This window comes from Montipora capricornis, chromosome 14 (assembly GCF_036669925.1).
Source record: "Montipora capricornis isolate CH-2021 chromosome 14, ASM3666992v2, whole genome shotgun sequence".
Taxonomy (NCBI): Eukaryota; Metazoa; Cnidaria; class Anthozoa; order Scleractinia; family Acroporidae; genus Montipora; species Montipora capricornis.
This window is the reverse complement of record NC_090896.1, coordinates 17,243,188-17,258,187: the sequence shown is the minus strand read 5'-3', so window position 1 is coordinate 17,258,187 and position 15,000 is coordinate 17,243,188. Positions and strand designations below refer to the sequence as shown.

Below are 15,000 nucleotides of genomic sequence, written 5' to 3'. Positions count from 1 at the left end.
GGGTTCAAACCATTCATGATATTACAATAATGTAAGGAGGGATAAAGACAAGTTTCGGCCTATTTTGTTTCGTTTGAAATATAATAAAATTTGATTTTTTAGTGTAAATGGTAGCTCAATAGACCGAAACCAGTGAAACAATTTCCTCAACTCAGCACTTACAATTTCCATACGTTTAACTCGGTATTTAAGGAGGCTCGGAATAGTTTCTCCTTTTTTCAAACAAATAAACATATTCTGTCCTTAAATACATTTAGGGCAATCATATCAAGACGAAATTTGGCCTGTGTATTAAGTACATATCGTTTATTTCTCACATTATGTTTTCCTACAAAATTATGTTAGCATGGCAACGTTTTTAGGCATTTCTTTGAGCATTAAAATCAACATATGTGGTCCTTTTTGAAGAAACGGGACGGTGAAATTTTCCCATTCATCGTTACCAGATAATGTTAGAAATACTCTCTAAAATATTTAAAATTCAACAAAATCTGTAGGTCAGTTTTTCAGAAAAATAAGTTTTTTTGAATTGTCTCTAATTTTTTTTTTTCACCGACAGAATTTTTTTAAATTTGAAAGACAAACGGTTTAAATTAATCTAAGCTAACATGCAAAAAATCAAAAAAATTCACCGTTCAGAAGCAGAGATATAAACGAGTAAAGTTGCAAAATCAGGAAAAATTAGGGGGTTGCAAGATCAGCATTTACGCATGCGTCACCCGCTCATTCGAGTCCGCGCGCGAGTGGAGCTACAGGTCAACACAAACGGATTTAAGTCACTATTAAACCGTTTAAGTAGACTTTTCGTAGTTTTGGTGAATAGGGGATGTCTATTTATATTCCATGTATATAGGAATTGGAGAAAGGTAAGCGAAATTAGCGGTATTTGTTTATTTCTGGTGACCCATTTGAATCATGAGCTGACGCAAGCAGCTTACGAATTGCGTGTGTGGCTTACGCGCGCGCGCTCAGCTGAAAACCCTTTCGAACCTCCTTAAGAGAGTGAAATATGTTAGTATCGTCAGCAAAGAGTATAAAATCCAAAGCATTTGACACATTACACAAGTCGATAATGTATAACAAAAAGAGGTAACCCTCATGTAATGTATTTATGGAGGGAACTATATCCAGTGTACTCTATAAACGGAGATCTAGAAGAAAGATAACTTTTAAACCACTGTAACGCCACCCCACGAACCCCATAAATAACTAGTTTACCCAATAGGTATCACGATTTACAGTGTCAAAGGCTTTGGATAAGTCAATAAATAGTCCCAAAGTGACTTTTCCTTGATCAATAGCGCCTGATATCTTATAGTATGAGACAGTCCTTCAATATCCCCCTTACAGCTATCCGACCTTCACGAAAACGTAATAGAACTCCGACAACTTTGTTGGTGCTGAGACAGTCAAACAATACGTGTCTTCTCTGGTTTGATTACATTGATAACATTGTGATGTGGAAGGTAACTTGTCATTATAGTTGATTAGTCGTTCTCAATTTACAGCACTTTGTGAGCGTAATCTTTATCCAGCATTTCTTGACTTCCAGCCTTGTAGTTAGCATGTAAATCAGGGTCCCTGAAGAAACGTGTGTCCAAATACTTGAGACGGTTTTGTACCACAACAAAATTTTTAGACATGTCTGGGTACTGAGACTTCAAAGTAATGTCCATCTGATAGTGTCCATCCGTGATCTCAATTTCCCACTCTCAAAATTCAACTGGGCCCGGTTGTTCAAAAGCCGATTAACGCTAATCCCGGATTAAAAATTAACCAAGGAGTTTATTTACAGTATCTACTCCCAACTGCTGTTAAACGGTGATACTCGGCAAAACTTTACATTCGAAGTCAATCTTGAAAAACAAGAAGAAGCAACAGAAACTTTCACCCAAAAGTAAAAAACATGAAACAAAAGTTTACGCTAATCCTGGATTAAGTTAATCGGCTTTCGAACAACCGGGCCCTGCTCTCTTGTCATCCACTGACTAGTGCGGCAGACCATCAGCTAGGGCTTCACTTCTCTCCTTTCCCTTTCCAGGGGCCACTAAGCCTCTTATATCCTGACCAACCACTCCTAAGTGGCCTGATTGAGCTGACCACTGGGTATGGAAGGGCCGGACTAGTCTATTTTCGGAGAGGATAGATCTTTAAGATGAGGCTAACCACGGATATCACAAAGTAAAGCAATGCAATGCAACCTTTGGGGGCTGGATAACACCATTTCCTTCTGCCCCACCCTTAACACCAATCACTTCTAGTGTCACTACATTTCCAGCATTTTCTTCACTGTTGTTGACAATAGTGAGTGAGACCTTTGCACCTCCCCCTTTAAGAAAAATCTGTTCCATCAAAGCTTTAGAGCACAGGTTTTTGGTGCTTCCAGAACCAAGTAGCCTGCGAACGCAGACGTATTTCCGGCGGTCGTTTCTCTCCCCCGAAAAGTAACGTCTGCGAAACCGAGCTGCAAAACGATTTCTGTGACGTAAGAATTATTCACCAATCAGCGTTTAGCTCTAAAAAATCCAGAACTAACTCGCAGGATTCGTGCGCGGTATAACCACGTATTCTCGTGGAGAAAAAATGGCGGACACACTGGAAGAAGCGTTCAATGACGCGTTCAACTAAGTTTGCAATGTTTTTGGATTTGACCGTTTGACTACGCACCCGGAGGAGTCCGTCTAATAAATTGTTTAAGAGATGAAAGATATTTTTGTAAATCTTCCAACGGGTTTTGGAAAGTCGTTGATTTACCATGCTTTGCCGTTGGTTTACTCGTGCTTGCAGTCAACTGACGAGAATATTAAATATCATCGTCGTGATTTCTCCGCTTAACAGCCTGATAAAAGATCAAGTGTTGCGGCTAAATTCCCTAGGAATCACTGCCGTATCTTTGGCTGAAATAGCCACCGTAAAACAAACGAAAGAAGTAAAGAATGGGGAATATTCAATTGTCTTCGGATCACCTGAACTATGGCTTGGATACGAACCAAGGAGGAAAATGGCAATGAGCGAGTTGTACCGGAAATCTGTCAGAGCAGTTACTGTCGACGAGGCTCATGTTATTTGTCACTGATAAGTGTTAAAGTCTCTTGAACGTCTCCGTGCAGTCCCCCATTCTCGTAAATCAGTTGCAGCTGTTCTGATGCATGACATATCTAACAATTTATCGACTTCAAATAATGCTGATTTATTGATTTCTTAAGCAAGCATTTATTCATATAAAACAAAATCATCTTCTAGAGGTGACTATTTTGTTAAACCCTCAAGAATTGACAAACAAATTAAATCATTTTCAATATATGGTGTAAAAATTTGGAATAGTTTACCTCGTGAAATTCGCCATCTATCCAAAAACAATTTTAAAATTAAAAACCACGGTATCCTACTCCAAAGACTTTCAAAAGAAAATGACTGTATTGATTTATCTGTCTTAATAACAAAAATACTTAATAATCTGGCTTCTGATATTTGCACTTTCTATTGATTTTAGATATTTACTTGTTTTAGTTGACTGCATGCTTTGTACTGACTGCATGCTTTGTACACTAGTTATTTGTATACCTGTTCGCTCTACAATGTCTTGTCGGTGAAACACAACTGAATACCGTAGCTTTCTCTACTAGTTCTCTCTTTTATACACGCGTAACCACTGCTCGCCTCGACTAGCTTTTGCTAACTACGATCAGTGCAGATTGAACATGTATCATATAATAATGAAATTCTACAATAAACAATTGATATAAGCTACATGTAACTTGATCAATCATGCCTAATGTCTTGCAATTGTCTTTCGCCATCCTTTTTACACGAAGGGAAACACTGCCGCCAAAATATCCCCTAATTTCTTCGCTAATTTCGTCCACCTTTTGCAGGGAATCATTGAATCGCACAATACGATTGTAGCACTGCGTGCGACAAATAAATGGCCAGCTTTTCACAGTCGACGTAAACAGAAAGATCAACATTTATGGCACGATATACCAAAGAACATATGTCAACATTGCTTTTACCAAACACACGTATCTTCTCCTTAGCCGCCGAGAACTTCCCTCTACAAAGAATGCAGCATTCACAGTCGTGAGAACTCTTCTTGGGAGTTTCGTTCATGGTTGTTTATATAGACTCATAATCACGCTCCACAACTGAGAATCTTACCTGTACATATGGCTTGTATTTCAGACACGCAATTGCGCGAAGTCGCGCAAGAGTAACTCGAGCTTGCTTCTATCATACAATTTGATTGGTCAAAAACCTAACAAAAGATCTTACGTCACGGAAATCGTTTTGCAGCTCGGTTTCGCAGACGTTACTTTTCGGGGGAGAGAAACGACTGCCGGAAATACGTCTGCGTTCGCAGGCTAAGAACCAAGCAGAGCATATGTGTTTTCAGGTAAGCAATTTTGCCTCTAGCTCTGCCTATCAAAGGGTACTGTACGAAGTCCAATCTTGGGTGTCTCGGACCTAGATGGGGTATATGCACAGCTGTTGGCTTCTTCAAGTGGATAGCTGGAGACAAGGTTGCTCAGAATCGGCGTTGTCTTTGCTTGTTTACTGAAGAGACATGTGCGTCAACCACATTCAACTTACACTCATTTGCAAGATGGCTCCCATCAAAACAGGAGAAGCATCGTGGCTTGCCCCAAACAAAACTCATTTTCCTTCAGGCAACATTATCTTAAATCGCGACGATGCAGACAAATCATGAGGCATACAGGCACACAGCCGGCACTTAACCTTCTTGAAAATCTTGCTAGTTTTCACAGCACTGCTGGAATTGGGCCTTTGGCGTGCGTGGTGTACCTTGTAACCGTGCATCAGCATCCTTCAGTTTGATCGTTAAAACTCCAAACATGGGGTCAGTGGCCTCTCTGGCCGCTTCAACAACAAAACGTACTAAAGCCACCATGTCATAAGTGTATGTATTTGAAGTGCAGTTTATAGATGAAATTTAAGAAATTGTCTGTCAAAGACACCTGCAACATTCAAGTGGCTTCAACATGATTCGAACCCATGACCTCTGAAGAGAACCTATTTGGAGCAGGTTCAGTTGAGTGCAAGGATCACCCCTAAAAACTCATTTATATAAACACTTTCGTTTGAATGGATTATGAATTATAGCTGAAATAGGGGATACCGATATTATTTATTACTTAATATTAACATAATATATAGATTTAGCCAAGCTTAAAAGCGGAGCTCAAGGGTTATTTATTCTTATTGGCTGTAGGGCTAGGTAAAATACAAGGTTTTGGAATTGTCCGCGTTTTGGTGTTTCCGGTTACACCTCAATTAAATAATTTTATTCGCTTTCTTCTATAGGAAAATCCATTTCGATATGGCATGAATCACAAAGCGATGAGCGCGATATCGGTTTTTCAAGTGACATTTACCGTGGAATTCACCAGTTTGGCAATGAATTTTCCTTGAATCGCAAGAGTTTTAAAAGAAAACAAGCACATCCCCAGCGAGCGAATGGAGAAGGAAAAAGACCATTTCACAGTCAACTGTCAATAGCCAGCGAATAGGAATCACGGTAAAATTAGAAAATTGATCTGGCAGATCATTAGAAAACTTTGTCAGTTTAAGGTCAAAAAAGAGTTTTATTGATGTACTTTATTCCTTTTTATCTCTGAGAACGAGATTCACATTTTAATATTTTTCACTAACACACGCCAGCTTGGCTTGGAAAAATAATTGGCAAAATACGGCAGCCAAGAAAGGACAAACTTCAAACAAGATCCGCTCCAACAAAGTACCTGTACGTGCTTTAAACAAACCTCTGAAAACCCAGGCCCGTGATATTTGTCCTTAATTTTACGAGAACTCATTGCGATTACGTGTTTATGACATACGGGCAAAATTTCCTTGTCACTGTAACGACAAATCGAAAAACGGTGAGGCAAATGAAGCTGGTTCGCTTGCATTTTAGAGCAAAACAAAACAAACAAATCAACTATTTCTTTATGTCCAAAAAGAGTACAGATGATTGTCATTTAATTCCAGTTAAGAATAAAAATTGAACTTTCATTCTTGAACAAAGGAAAAAAACGATTAAACCACTTTTTAAAATATGCATCTACAGCTGTACTTGAAATAATGCATCCGTAAAAAAAACAAACGGTTTAGTGCCCAAGAAAAGACTTTGTGGAGTAACTTCTTCCACCAAGTTTGAGCTATTACTGGTATACTGTTTTGTTGTTTTTTTCGTTATGTTCTAGTCATATGTCATCCAGGCATCATGCAACCTTATCAGATTCAAAATTAAAAAGCATCTAAAGATATGCCAAATATTGAAATATAGGGTAAAAAGCAGTTCTAAACATGTCAAATTAAAGTAAACACTCACGTTTAAGTTTATATCCCTCCGATGCTTGACTTGGATACTTACATAGCCACCAGTGTGGACCATAGCTATCATGATATGTCAAACTGGATTAAAAGGAACCAAAATTGCTAAAAGAAAATACTTTCCAAACCGTTTTCCACCTGAACACGAAAAGCGTCGACTGTTAAGAGCTTTAGTTGCCGTAGTATGGCCATGTAGCCTCGTCGAGCGCGCGAAAAATGAAGCCTCGCTTATGTTTAGGTGTCCTGGGCCCGGTTGTTCGAAGACCGATTAACTTAATCCAGGATTAGTGTAAACTTTTGTTTCATGCTTTCAACTTTTTGGTGAAAGTTTCTTTCGCTTATTTTTGTTTTTCAAGATTAACTTCTTCTAATGTAAAACTTTGCCGCATATCAATGTTGAACAGCATTTGGCAGTAGAGAAATAAACTCCTTGGTTAATTTTTAATCTGAGATTAGCGTTAATCGGCTTTTGAACAACTGGGCTCAGACCTGGCTTCAGCCTGCGATTCAATCGAAAACCAATACCTTGTCAGCAGTCAACTTCAAAAAGCAGCTGACCTCGATGAGCTCTAAACTTAAGCCTGAGATACGGTCACGGGATACTAGTCAGCGGAAACCTTGTTTTGACAGGTGTCAATTCACCAGAACATGGATGTCCAATATCAAAGCTGTATGCTGTAAACTAGGAGGAGTAGATGGTCGCCATGTTGGGCACACGTACTTTAAACTTGAGCCTGCGATATGGTCACGTAATACTGGTCACATTGGCATACATGGAGGAGTGGACGTACGGACAGGCGGTCGATGACGTCATAGCTAAAACCAAAATTTCTCGCATCGATGCGTTACCACATTTTCTTAACTCTGGTGCTCCACCGAGCGCGCCTTCGGCGCGAATCAAGCAATCAGGGCGCGCGCTTTATTGTGAAAACAAAAGATTTGATTGGTTCTGACCAAACCCTATTGTTTATTGGGCAATCATAATCCAGAATTTCGATGTGTAATATGCACTGGTATTACACTTCTCGCACTGTGTTACATTTGAACTGCACTGCTATCTGCCAATCAGAATTGAGTAATTTTTTAATGTATATTATCAATTAAGTAAATAAACCACCTCTGACGGCTGATAATGTCCGCAGCTGAGTGATTGTCCGAAAATGAATATTTGGCCGAGAAGCGAAGCTTCGAGGGCAAATATGAAACTTTGAGGACAATCCTTCAGCCAAGGACATTATCAGCCATCATACCAGCAAGCCAGAAAGGGGTTTATTTATTTTATAACCAGCCCATTAATTTTCATATCGCGCATATATTTTAAAAAGCCAGTGTTGAATGGGAAGGCGATGCTTCGTATTTTTAATGCCCTCTTCAAGATTTGACTAGAAGAAATTGTGTCGGTCTCAGAAAAAAAAATCAAATCATCTTAGTTGTCACTGCGAGTCGAAAACTGGAAAACAAGGCGCTTTCTTGCTTACTGAAAAAGAAATATCAACCATGGAGGACAGAATGTGCAAAGTCTGGATGACAGTGTTTTCAAGAGCGGCTGGAATTTTTCTCTCCTTCGGACGGTTGGTTTATTTTACATAGTTAGTAAACACAGTGTATTAAATTCTCTAATCTATAAAATGACTCAGTTTAAGTTTGTGTCGGATGAAATCTCTAAAGTGTGTTCATAACTTTCCTCACCTTCAAAGACGTTGACAGCATGTTTTGCTGACTTTCTTGTACTTTCCGGGACAGCATTGGCGACCAGCTTTTTAAGGTCACTTTCACTAGACTCCAGAAACGAGTTTGTATTTCTTCCATATAATAAAACTCTTTTGCGGCCTTACTTCCGCTGGGTTTGTTTCTTTTCAACGGAAATTATCGCTACAGCATTTCGCAGGGCAAATATCTACGCAAACGGTGTTTATTGCCTGATAACTGTCCTGTGAGTTTGCACCACGTGACGGAAATTAGCCAATAACTGATTGATGGGCCACAGTGAGGATAACAGATGAATTCTTTTACGAGAATATCCGAATATATAAATATCAATAAAATGATTCTTTATAGATTAAATGTCCGTTCAAGCAGATAAGTTCAAACTAACGAACAGTGATATAAAAAACACAAATGACATAACGGTATTCATTTTATTCTAGAAATAAAATCTATTTTCAACAAGTACTGTATGGATTTAAATGTTAGAGTAATTTTCTTTCCATTCAAACTGTTGTCAAACATTTTTAGTCCAAGTATTTTATTTTGGATTCCCTAAAATCTTGTGTTGTGTACAAATTTACTTGTGCAGGCTGTGGTGCTGGCTACATTTCTGAAACCCACATGCATTTTTACACAATCTAAATGAGCATTTTTTTCGGGATAAGAATTATCATATTTTGAAACATCTTGCCAGGATAATTGCGATGTTTTTTGTTTCAAAATTATTGATAATGCTACCTCTTTCTATTAACTTAAAATCAAGTAGAGTTTTAATATTGAGCAGTTGAAACCTGTAATTAACGAACAACTTGATCATGCCAGCTTAGCATTACACTTTTAACCTTTTACCGTTATGTCATTTATGTTTCCCCTAATAATGTTGGTTACCTTGAATTTATCTGCTTGTAATGAACATTAATCTCTAAAGAAAGGTTGTAACAAAAACTATATATACGAATCATCTTGAAAAGATTTTTCTTGGTATCCAAAAGCAAAATTGGGGGTAACCATGCATTTTCGAGAAATACTTAATCTTCAATTTGAGAAAGAATGCCATACATTGCTTTGTATTTTAAAGCTTTTACAAATAATATTCCTTAATCATCTTTGAAAAATGCGTGGTTACCCCCAATTTTCTTTTTGTATTTCAATAACACTTGTTAAGATCTACATTTCCTACATAGTCATAAAATGGGGCAAAAATGTCTTTGAATTAGTAGGCACCGTCCTTAAATTCCATTCTTAAGACCATTTATTAAAATGCAAATCTTACAAGCAAGTGAATATTCTTTGAACAATTACCTCCGCGAGTTTAGTGTTGCATAGTTTTCCAACAGTTCTTACACATAACTTTTTTGGTAGTTTCCTTTACCCCCACATTAAGAGTTAAACGCAAGCTCCAACATCATCTATTTGAAATCATTATTTTTACAATTTCAATGCTTGGTAGCATACCAATTACTTTTCCCTGTTACTTTTTCCTTCAAGATAATTGTGCTTCAAATAAAGTCTCATCAGTCTTACCTTGGGTATCGTCACAACAGGTGGAAACTCCTCGAAAGTAGCTCCAGGCTTTACAAATTTTTTTTCCCAAAATCTTTTTTACCTAAGAAAGGGATTATTTTTTTTTACTTTCAATTTTATTAATAAGGGTGAGAGTGATTAGGTGAGGTAAAACTGTCAAGATATTTTGCAAAATGGTTAATAGTTGAAAACATGGATGTAAAATGATATCCCAGATGAACACTGGTCATTGTAACTCCAACATAATGGCAAAAGGACAAATCGCGATAATCAATAAACAACTCACTTTATGACTATCGTTCTATGAAATCAGCCTCTGCTTTCACTTCTTTCTCATAACTCATTGGACCTCAACTAATTCTTTAAAGGCTACGTCCAGTGATTAAAAACAGGAATCTCTTTACCTGTGGGGTTGAAAGTGTGTACAGAACAGGATTTATCGCTGAGTTGATTGGCAGGACAAAAACCGCCATCCAAACAGCTATGTCCCCACGAGGGGTAAACTGCTGATCTATCGCTGATCTCATTCCAAGGGCCATAATTGGTGCCCAACAGAGAACATCTGTCATCACAATGCACACAATTCTCTTTGTCATAGACGTGTTCCTGTTAGTATTGACTGAAGAGGACTTCATTTTTCTCTCTCTTCTGGTTCCTTGCTGGGCCATGCGCCATTTTGACGACCAAGTCGTGTAGAATATCAGGAGGTATGCAGTTATTATAAAGAGGACAAACACCAGGTTCAGACCAACAAATATGGCAGCCGAGTATTCCCATCCAGACAAAAAATCAGGCGTTAGCTGAATGGGTAGACACACCACTGATTTCCCATAATAGTAAATGCCCGCATCTGGGTTATGGAAATAGCGGATACCGAAAGTTGGAAGGAAAGCGATGAAGAACCCAATCACCCAAATGATAAAGCAAAGCGCATGGGCCTTCCTTGGTGTAAGAACTTTAAAGCGGCGTGGGAACACAATGTGTTTTAGTCTGTCAAGCGACAGAAGAGACAAAACCATTAAAGAGACTTCACTAGACAGCACAGAAATACCCCCTAGTATTTGGCAGGGAAACCCAGTACGCCACTGGTAATCATGCAGAAAATAGACACCAGTCCACACCCCATCCATCACCCCGACAGTAATCAGGTAAACAGCCATCAGTCCATCTGCAGCTGCCACGTGCATCAAGATGATTGATTGTGCCATATTTTTTTCTTTGTAGCATATTCGCCAAACAAAAACAAATATTGCACCAAGCAGAGATAGGATTCCAAGGACCCAAATGCTCCTTCTGGGTCCAGGGTGCTGAAACATACTACCACAGTTGGCAAAGTTGTCGTCGTACACAAACTCACAACCAGCGTCTTGCTTAAATTCCACGTGACAGCACATTACATTTGAATCAACGGTTCTGTAAGCAAAGAGATCATGTGTAAATTGAGGGCATTATGTGTATCATTGAAAAGATATTGATTAGCCTCGTTTAGGGATACAGAGAAGTCAAGTGACAATTTAAGATAGCTTTTCCCTTTTTGTCAACGGGCATACCTATCTTGTAACATATAGAAATATGTTGATTTATCTCCTTGTTTGTTTGTTTTTGCAAAAACAAAAACAAAAACATAATCAATACTAGACCTCGTGGAATTAGATAAGCGGCACACACTGCTATTTTAAAAAGTTCGTTTTTTAATAATATCCAATGCCTTTGTCTTCCTTAAGAACAAGAGCAATTGTTATTGACTTTTCAATTGTTGTCCCTAGTTATTGTATAATGCATTTTACATGACGTACAATTAACGTAACTAGCATCACTTAGCATCACGTACCATGGACCTGGTATAGATGCGTATTAAAATGACCCACTTCGTATCTCGTGATACCACAGTTCCTTTATCTTTTCCTTACTCAGCCACCCTCCTTATAAGAATGTAGTAATAACATTGTATTTGCTAAAATTGGTTGAACGGCCAGCATAACCGCGATGAGACTTCAACTTGTCTCAAAGTGGATTCACCGAGTAATTGTTTACTACTAGCAACGTTGCATGTAAATATAACCCAAAAAGCTACCCAAAGAGAATATTAAAAGTAAACTTATTTAAGGGAATGTGGAATATTTTAAAAGAGAATCAGAACTAAACTTGAAACTGTCAAATCAATGAAAGAGAAAATGAAGGAAGGAAAGAATGAATGAGTGAATGAATCAATGAATGAATGAATGAATCAATCAATCAATCAATCAATCAATGATTCAACGAGTCAATAATTCGATGAGTCAATTCAGATTTGCACTGACTCTATGTGATTTCAGTAGCTAGGAAGACCCTGGACTCAGAAATAAGATAATGAAACAAGATATCTTACATCCTTATTATGTTTTGCATCCTTGCAAAAATACCTTCTGGGAGATCATACATCAAGTTGAAATGCATGTACCTGCAAAGGGAGAACAAAGAAGCATGTTAAATTAATCTCAGTGATGGTCACCTCCAGATATCTATGAAAGCAAGTAGTGCGATAAGTAATGAATATATCAAGCTAATGTGGGTGATTTGAGGGACAAAAGACTAATAAATTTTGTCACAGCCACTCACGTACCTTACTCTACAATTCCCATTTAAATTTCCATTGGATTCGGATGAGCAATATCTCTAGTCATTTTTTTAAACTTAAATATCGGCCATTTTGAAATACATTGTTCATCACCACGCTTCCTCTTGAGACACTGGTGCTATCATCATCAGGGAAACAATGTGAGATCACAGCTCCACCAAGACAGGTAAGATGATGTCGTAAACCTAAAGTTCAGAAGTTTTCCTTCTTCAAACCTTTCCACATTTGCTTTTTTTTATTATTTTCCAACAATGAAGGATAATTCACACTATGCTCACTAGCCTCAAGCTAACTCATTTAAGAGAAGGACTCAGGAAAATCGCAGGGAGGACAAAAAAACAACTTTGCCGTGCCCAGTATTGTATTTATGAAAAAAGCAGAGCAAACAAAAGATGGCGACCGAATTAAAACAAAAATGTTTTGCATGCTTTGATTTGCAGGAAAATAACTTTTAGGAGTCTGTCATTTTCCTTTTTGGACCTATAAAATACGGCTTCTTGGATAAGCCGGAAAAGAAAAACTATGAAAAAAAAAACCCTTCCAAAAGTTCCATACCAATCCATGAAAGGGGAAAATGAAACTTGCAATGTCGTCGCAGACTCCTGTTAAGGCAAAGTCAACGTAAAGGAAAACTGATTGCTTTCATTAAGAGCATGGGCATTTTAAATATCACGGTTGTTATTAAAACCTGTAACGGCCTATGAACAACAGGCGTAGTGAAAAATTTGGAACATTTATTCACAGTAATTCATTCTTTTCCGGCGATTTTTGCTTTGGAGTTTCACACCGAACATTTCAGTGAAAAAGAGTACAATGGACGTTCGAGAGGACAAATATTTCGAGTCTTTTTTCAAGAGGATATTCAGCTTATTGAGCATCTTTGTGCAGATTTTCAGGACACTTGGCTTGGTTGCGATGAGGTACCTGCTTTGCTAGTGCAACATTTTTTTCTCACAATTATTTGTACGGTAATCACATGATTTCGAGTGCACTTTGCAAAAAAATAAGCACGAGTAGTCTTTTCAAAGGCGAACAAAATTGCACGAACTTGTGCGACGAGTGCAATTTGTAGTCTTCGAAAAAAATACAAATGCTTATTTATACCACATTTCTCGAGAAAAAAATCACTGATTTCTTATTAATAATGTACATAAAATAAATCGAGATGGTTAAGCAGAAGCAACGCATGTGAATCACTCAATCATTGCGCCATAAAATGCACCATCCACGGCTCGCATTTGATTGGTTATCTCTTACTTTGCTTGCTCACTGACCATTCAGAATGCTTGGTTTATTACTTCTTTTTGCACTGAAGTTCCTCATCTTTTCTGTAACTTGTTTACTTACAGGAATTTCAGAGATGCAGTATCTTTGAAGGTTTCTTTCGATACTCTGCTGATCTCATTCTCTGATACATCCCTGAAAAAAAGTACAATTATGAGGCCATTGTTCGATCAACATGTAAGTTCGATTTTATTTTCATACGTAAAAATCTGTGTACGACTAGAGTTATTAGGAATATATCAGAAACAGACAATTCTTTTGTCTCAGCTGCACTTGTAAATAGCCAACTAGTTTGCCTCTGGCCAGTTCGGATTCTTAACAGTGGTTGTTGATTGCATATTCTCTTATGTCGTGATTCTGCTTTTTTGGGCCTGAAAAGCCCCAATGGGGAGTGGTCAATTAATTATGTATGCATGTATGTATGTTGGAGCCGAAGAATAAAACCAATCAAAAAGGCCTGTTTCCAGTCCTGCTACAACTTTTGGTGTTAAAGAAAATAAGAATAAGAATAAGAATAAGAATAAAAGAGATAAAACAAACAGCGGCTACAAACATAATGATAAAGCGCATTTTACTTTGACTTGACGTTTCGTATGCCGCAAAATACATCTCAGAAGTGACGGTTGAACGCATTTAAATATGATATATATAAAATTAAGAAGACTGGTAACTAAAGAGAATAACATAAAAGTAGTTTAGATAGTATTGAAAACTGACAATTTAATAAAGCCAGAGACTGATCCAATTGAGTGCTTTGAAATGATCTTTTTTACGGTCTTTTTTCTGCTATTGCAGATCACGCAGTAAAAGCAGGTCACAACATAAAATGGGACCGTTTTCAAGTTTTAGCAAATGGTAGCTCTGACTTGCATTGTAAAATAAAGGGAACTCCATTAATACGCGACCTTAAACCAGCGTTAAACGAAAAGGTTGGCAGTAAAAAACTCTGGCTTTATTAAGTGGTCAGTTTTCACTGCTATCTAAACTATTTTTATCTTATTCGATCTAATTACCAGTCTTCTTAATTTTATATATATCATATTTGAATTTGTTCAACCATCACTTCTGAAGATGTATGTTGTGGCATACAAAACATCGAGTCAAAAGTAAAATGGGTTTTATCATTATGTTTGCAGCTGCTGTTTGTTTTATGTTTTTGATTAAGTTGAAATGGCCAAAGAGCAAGAATATTTAAGAGTGAGAATAACTCAATTTGAAAAGCAATTTTGGATTCAAGACATCTATGGATACCAACCTCATCAAGGAACTTCGACTACGTGACGGAAATTTTATTGTTTGTCAATGTCATACAGTTTTATTCATAATTTTGTCATTTTTATGTTTTACAGTCACGGTCACGGTTTAAATTTGTCATATTTTTGGTCTTTTGGAAAGATTGTGAATGCCAATTCCCCGCCATTTGGGTACATATGTTGTCGGTCAAATCCGGCCTATTCTACCTAGATTAAATTCGTGATCCTCATTTCACCTAGGTTGAAACCCCATCCCCCCCCCCC

General features: G+C 37.7%; 1 protein-coding gene and 1 long non-coding RNA gene across 2 annotated transcripts in view; one reads left to right on the top strand and one right to left on the bottom strand.

Annotated features, from left to right (window-relative positions):
• The window catches only part of LOC138031545 (uncharacterized), a 32,135-nt gene extending 18,596 nt beyond the window's left edge, over nt 1-13,539 (bottom strand). The window contains exons 1-3 of the mRNA XM_068879224.1: nt 11,951-13,539; nt 9,987-10,995; nt 9,583-9,664 (exon numbers count right to left, since the gene is read on the bottom strand). Of these exons, the coding sequence (XP_068735325.1) occupies nt 9,583-9,664; nt 9,987-10,995; nt 11,951-12,018 (1,159 nt within the window). The 5' untranslated portion in view covers nt 12,019-13,539. The remainder of the gene's footprint in view (nt 1-9,582; nt 9,665-9,986; nt 10,996-11,950) is intronic.
• A 23-nt stretch (nt 13,540-13,562) lies between these two features.
• LOC138033601 (uncharacterized) overlaps nt 13,563-15,000 on the top strand; it is a 3,645-nt gene continuing 2,207 nt past the window's right edge. Inside the window, exon 1 of the long non-coding RNA XR_011128631.1 lies at nt 13,563-13,660. This is a non-coding gene — a long non-coding RNA (uncharacterized lncRNA). The remainder of the gene's footprint in view (nt 13,661-15,000) is intronic.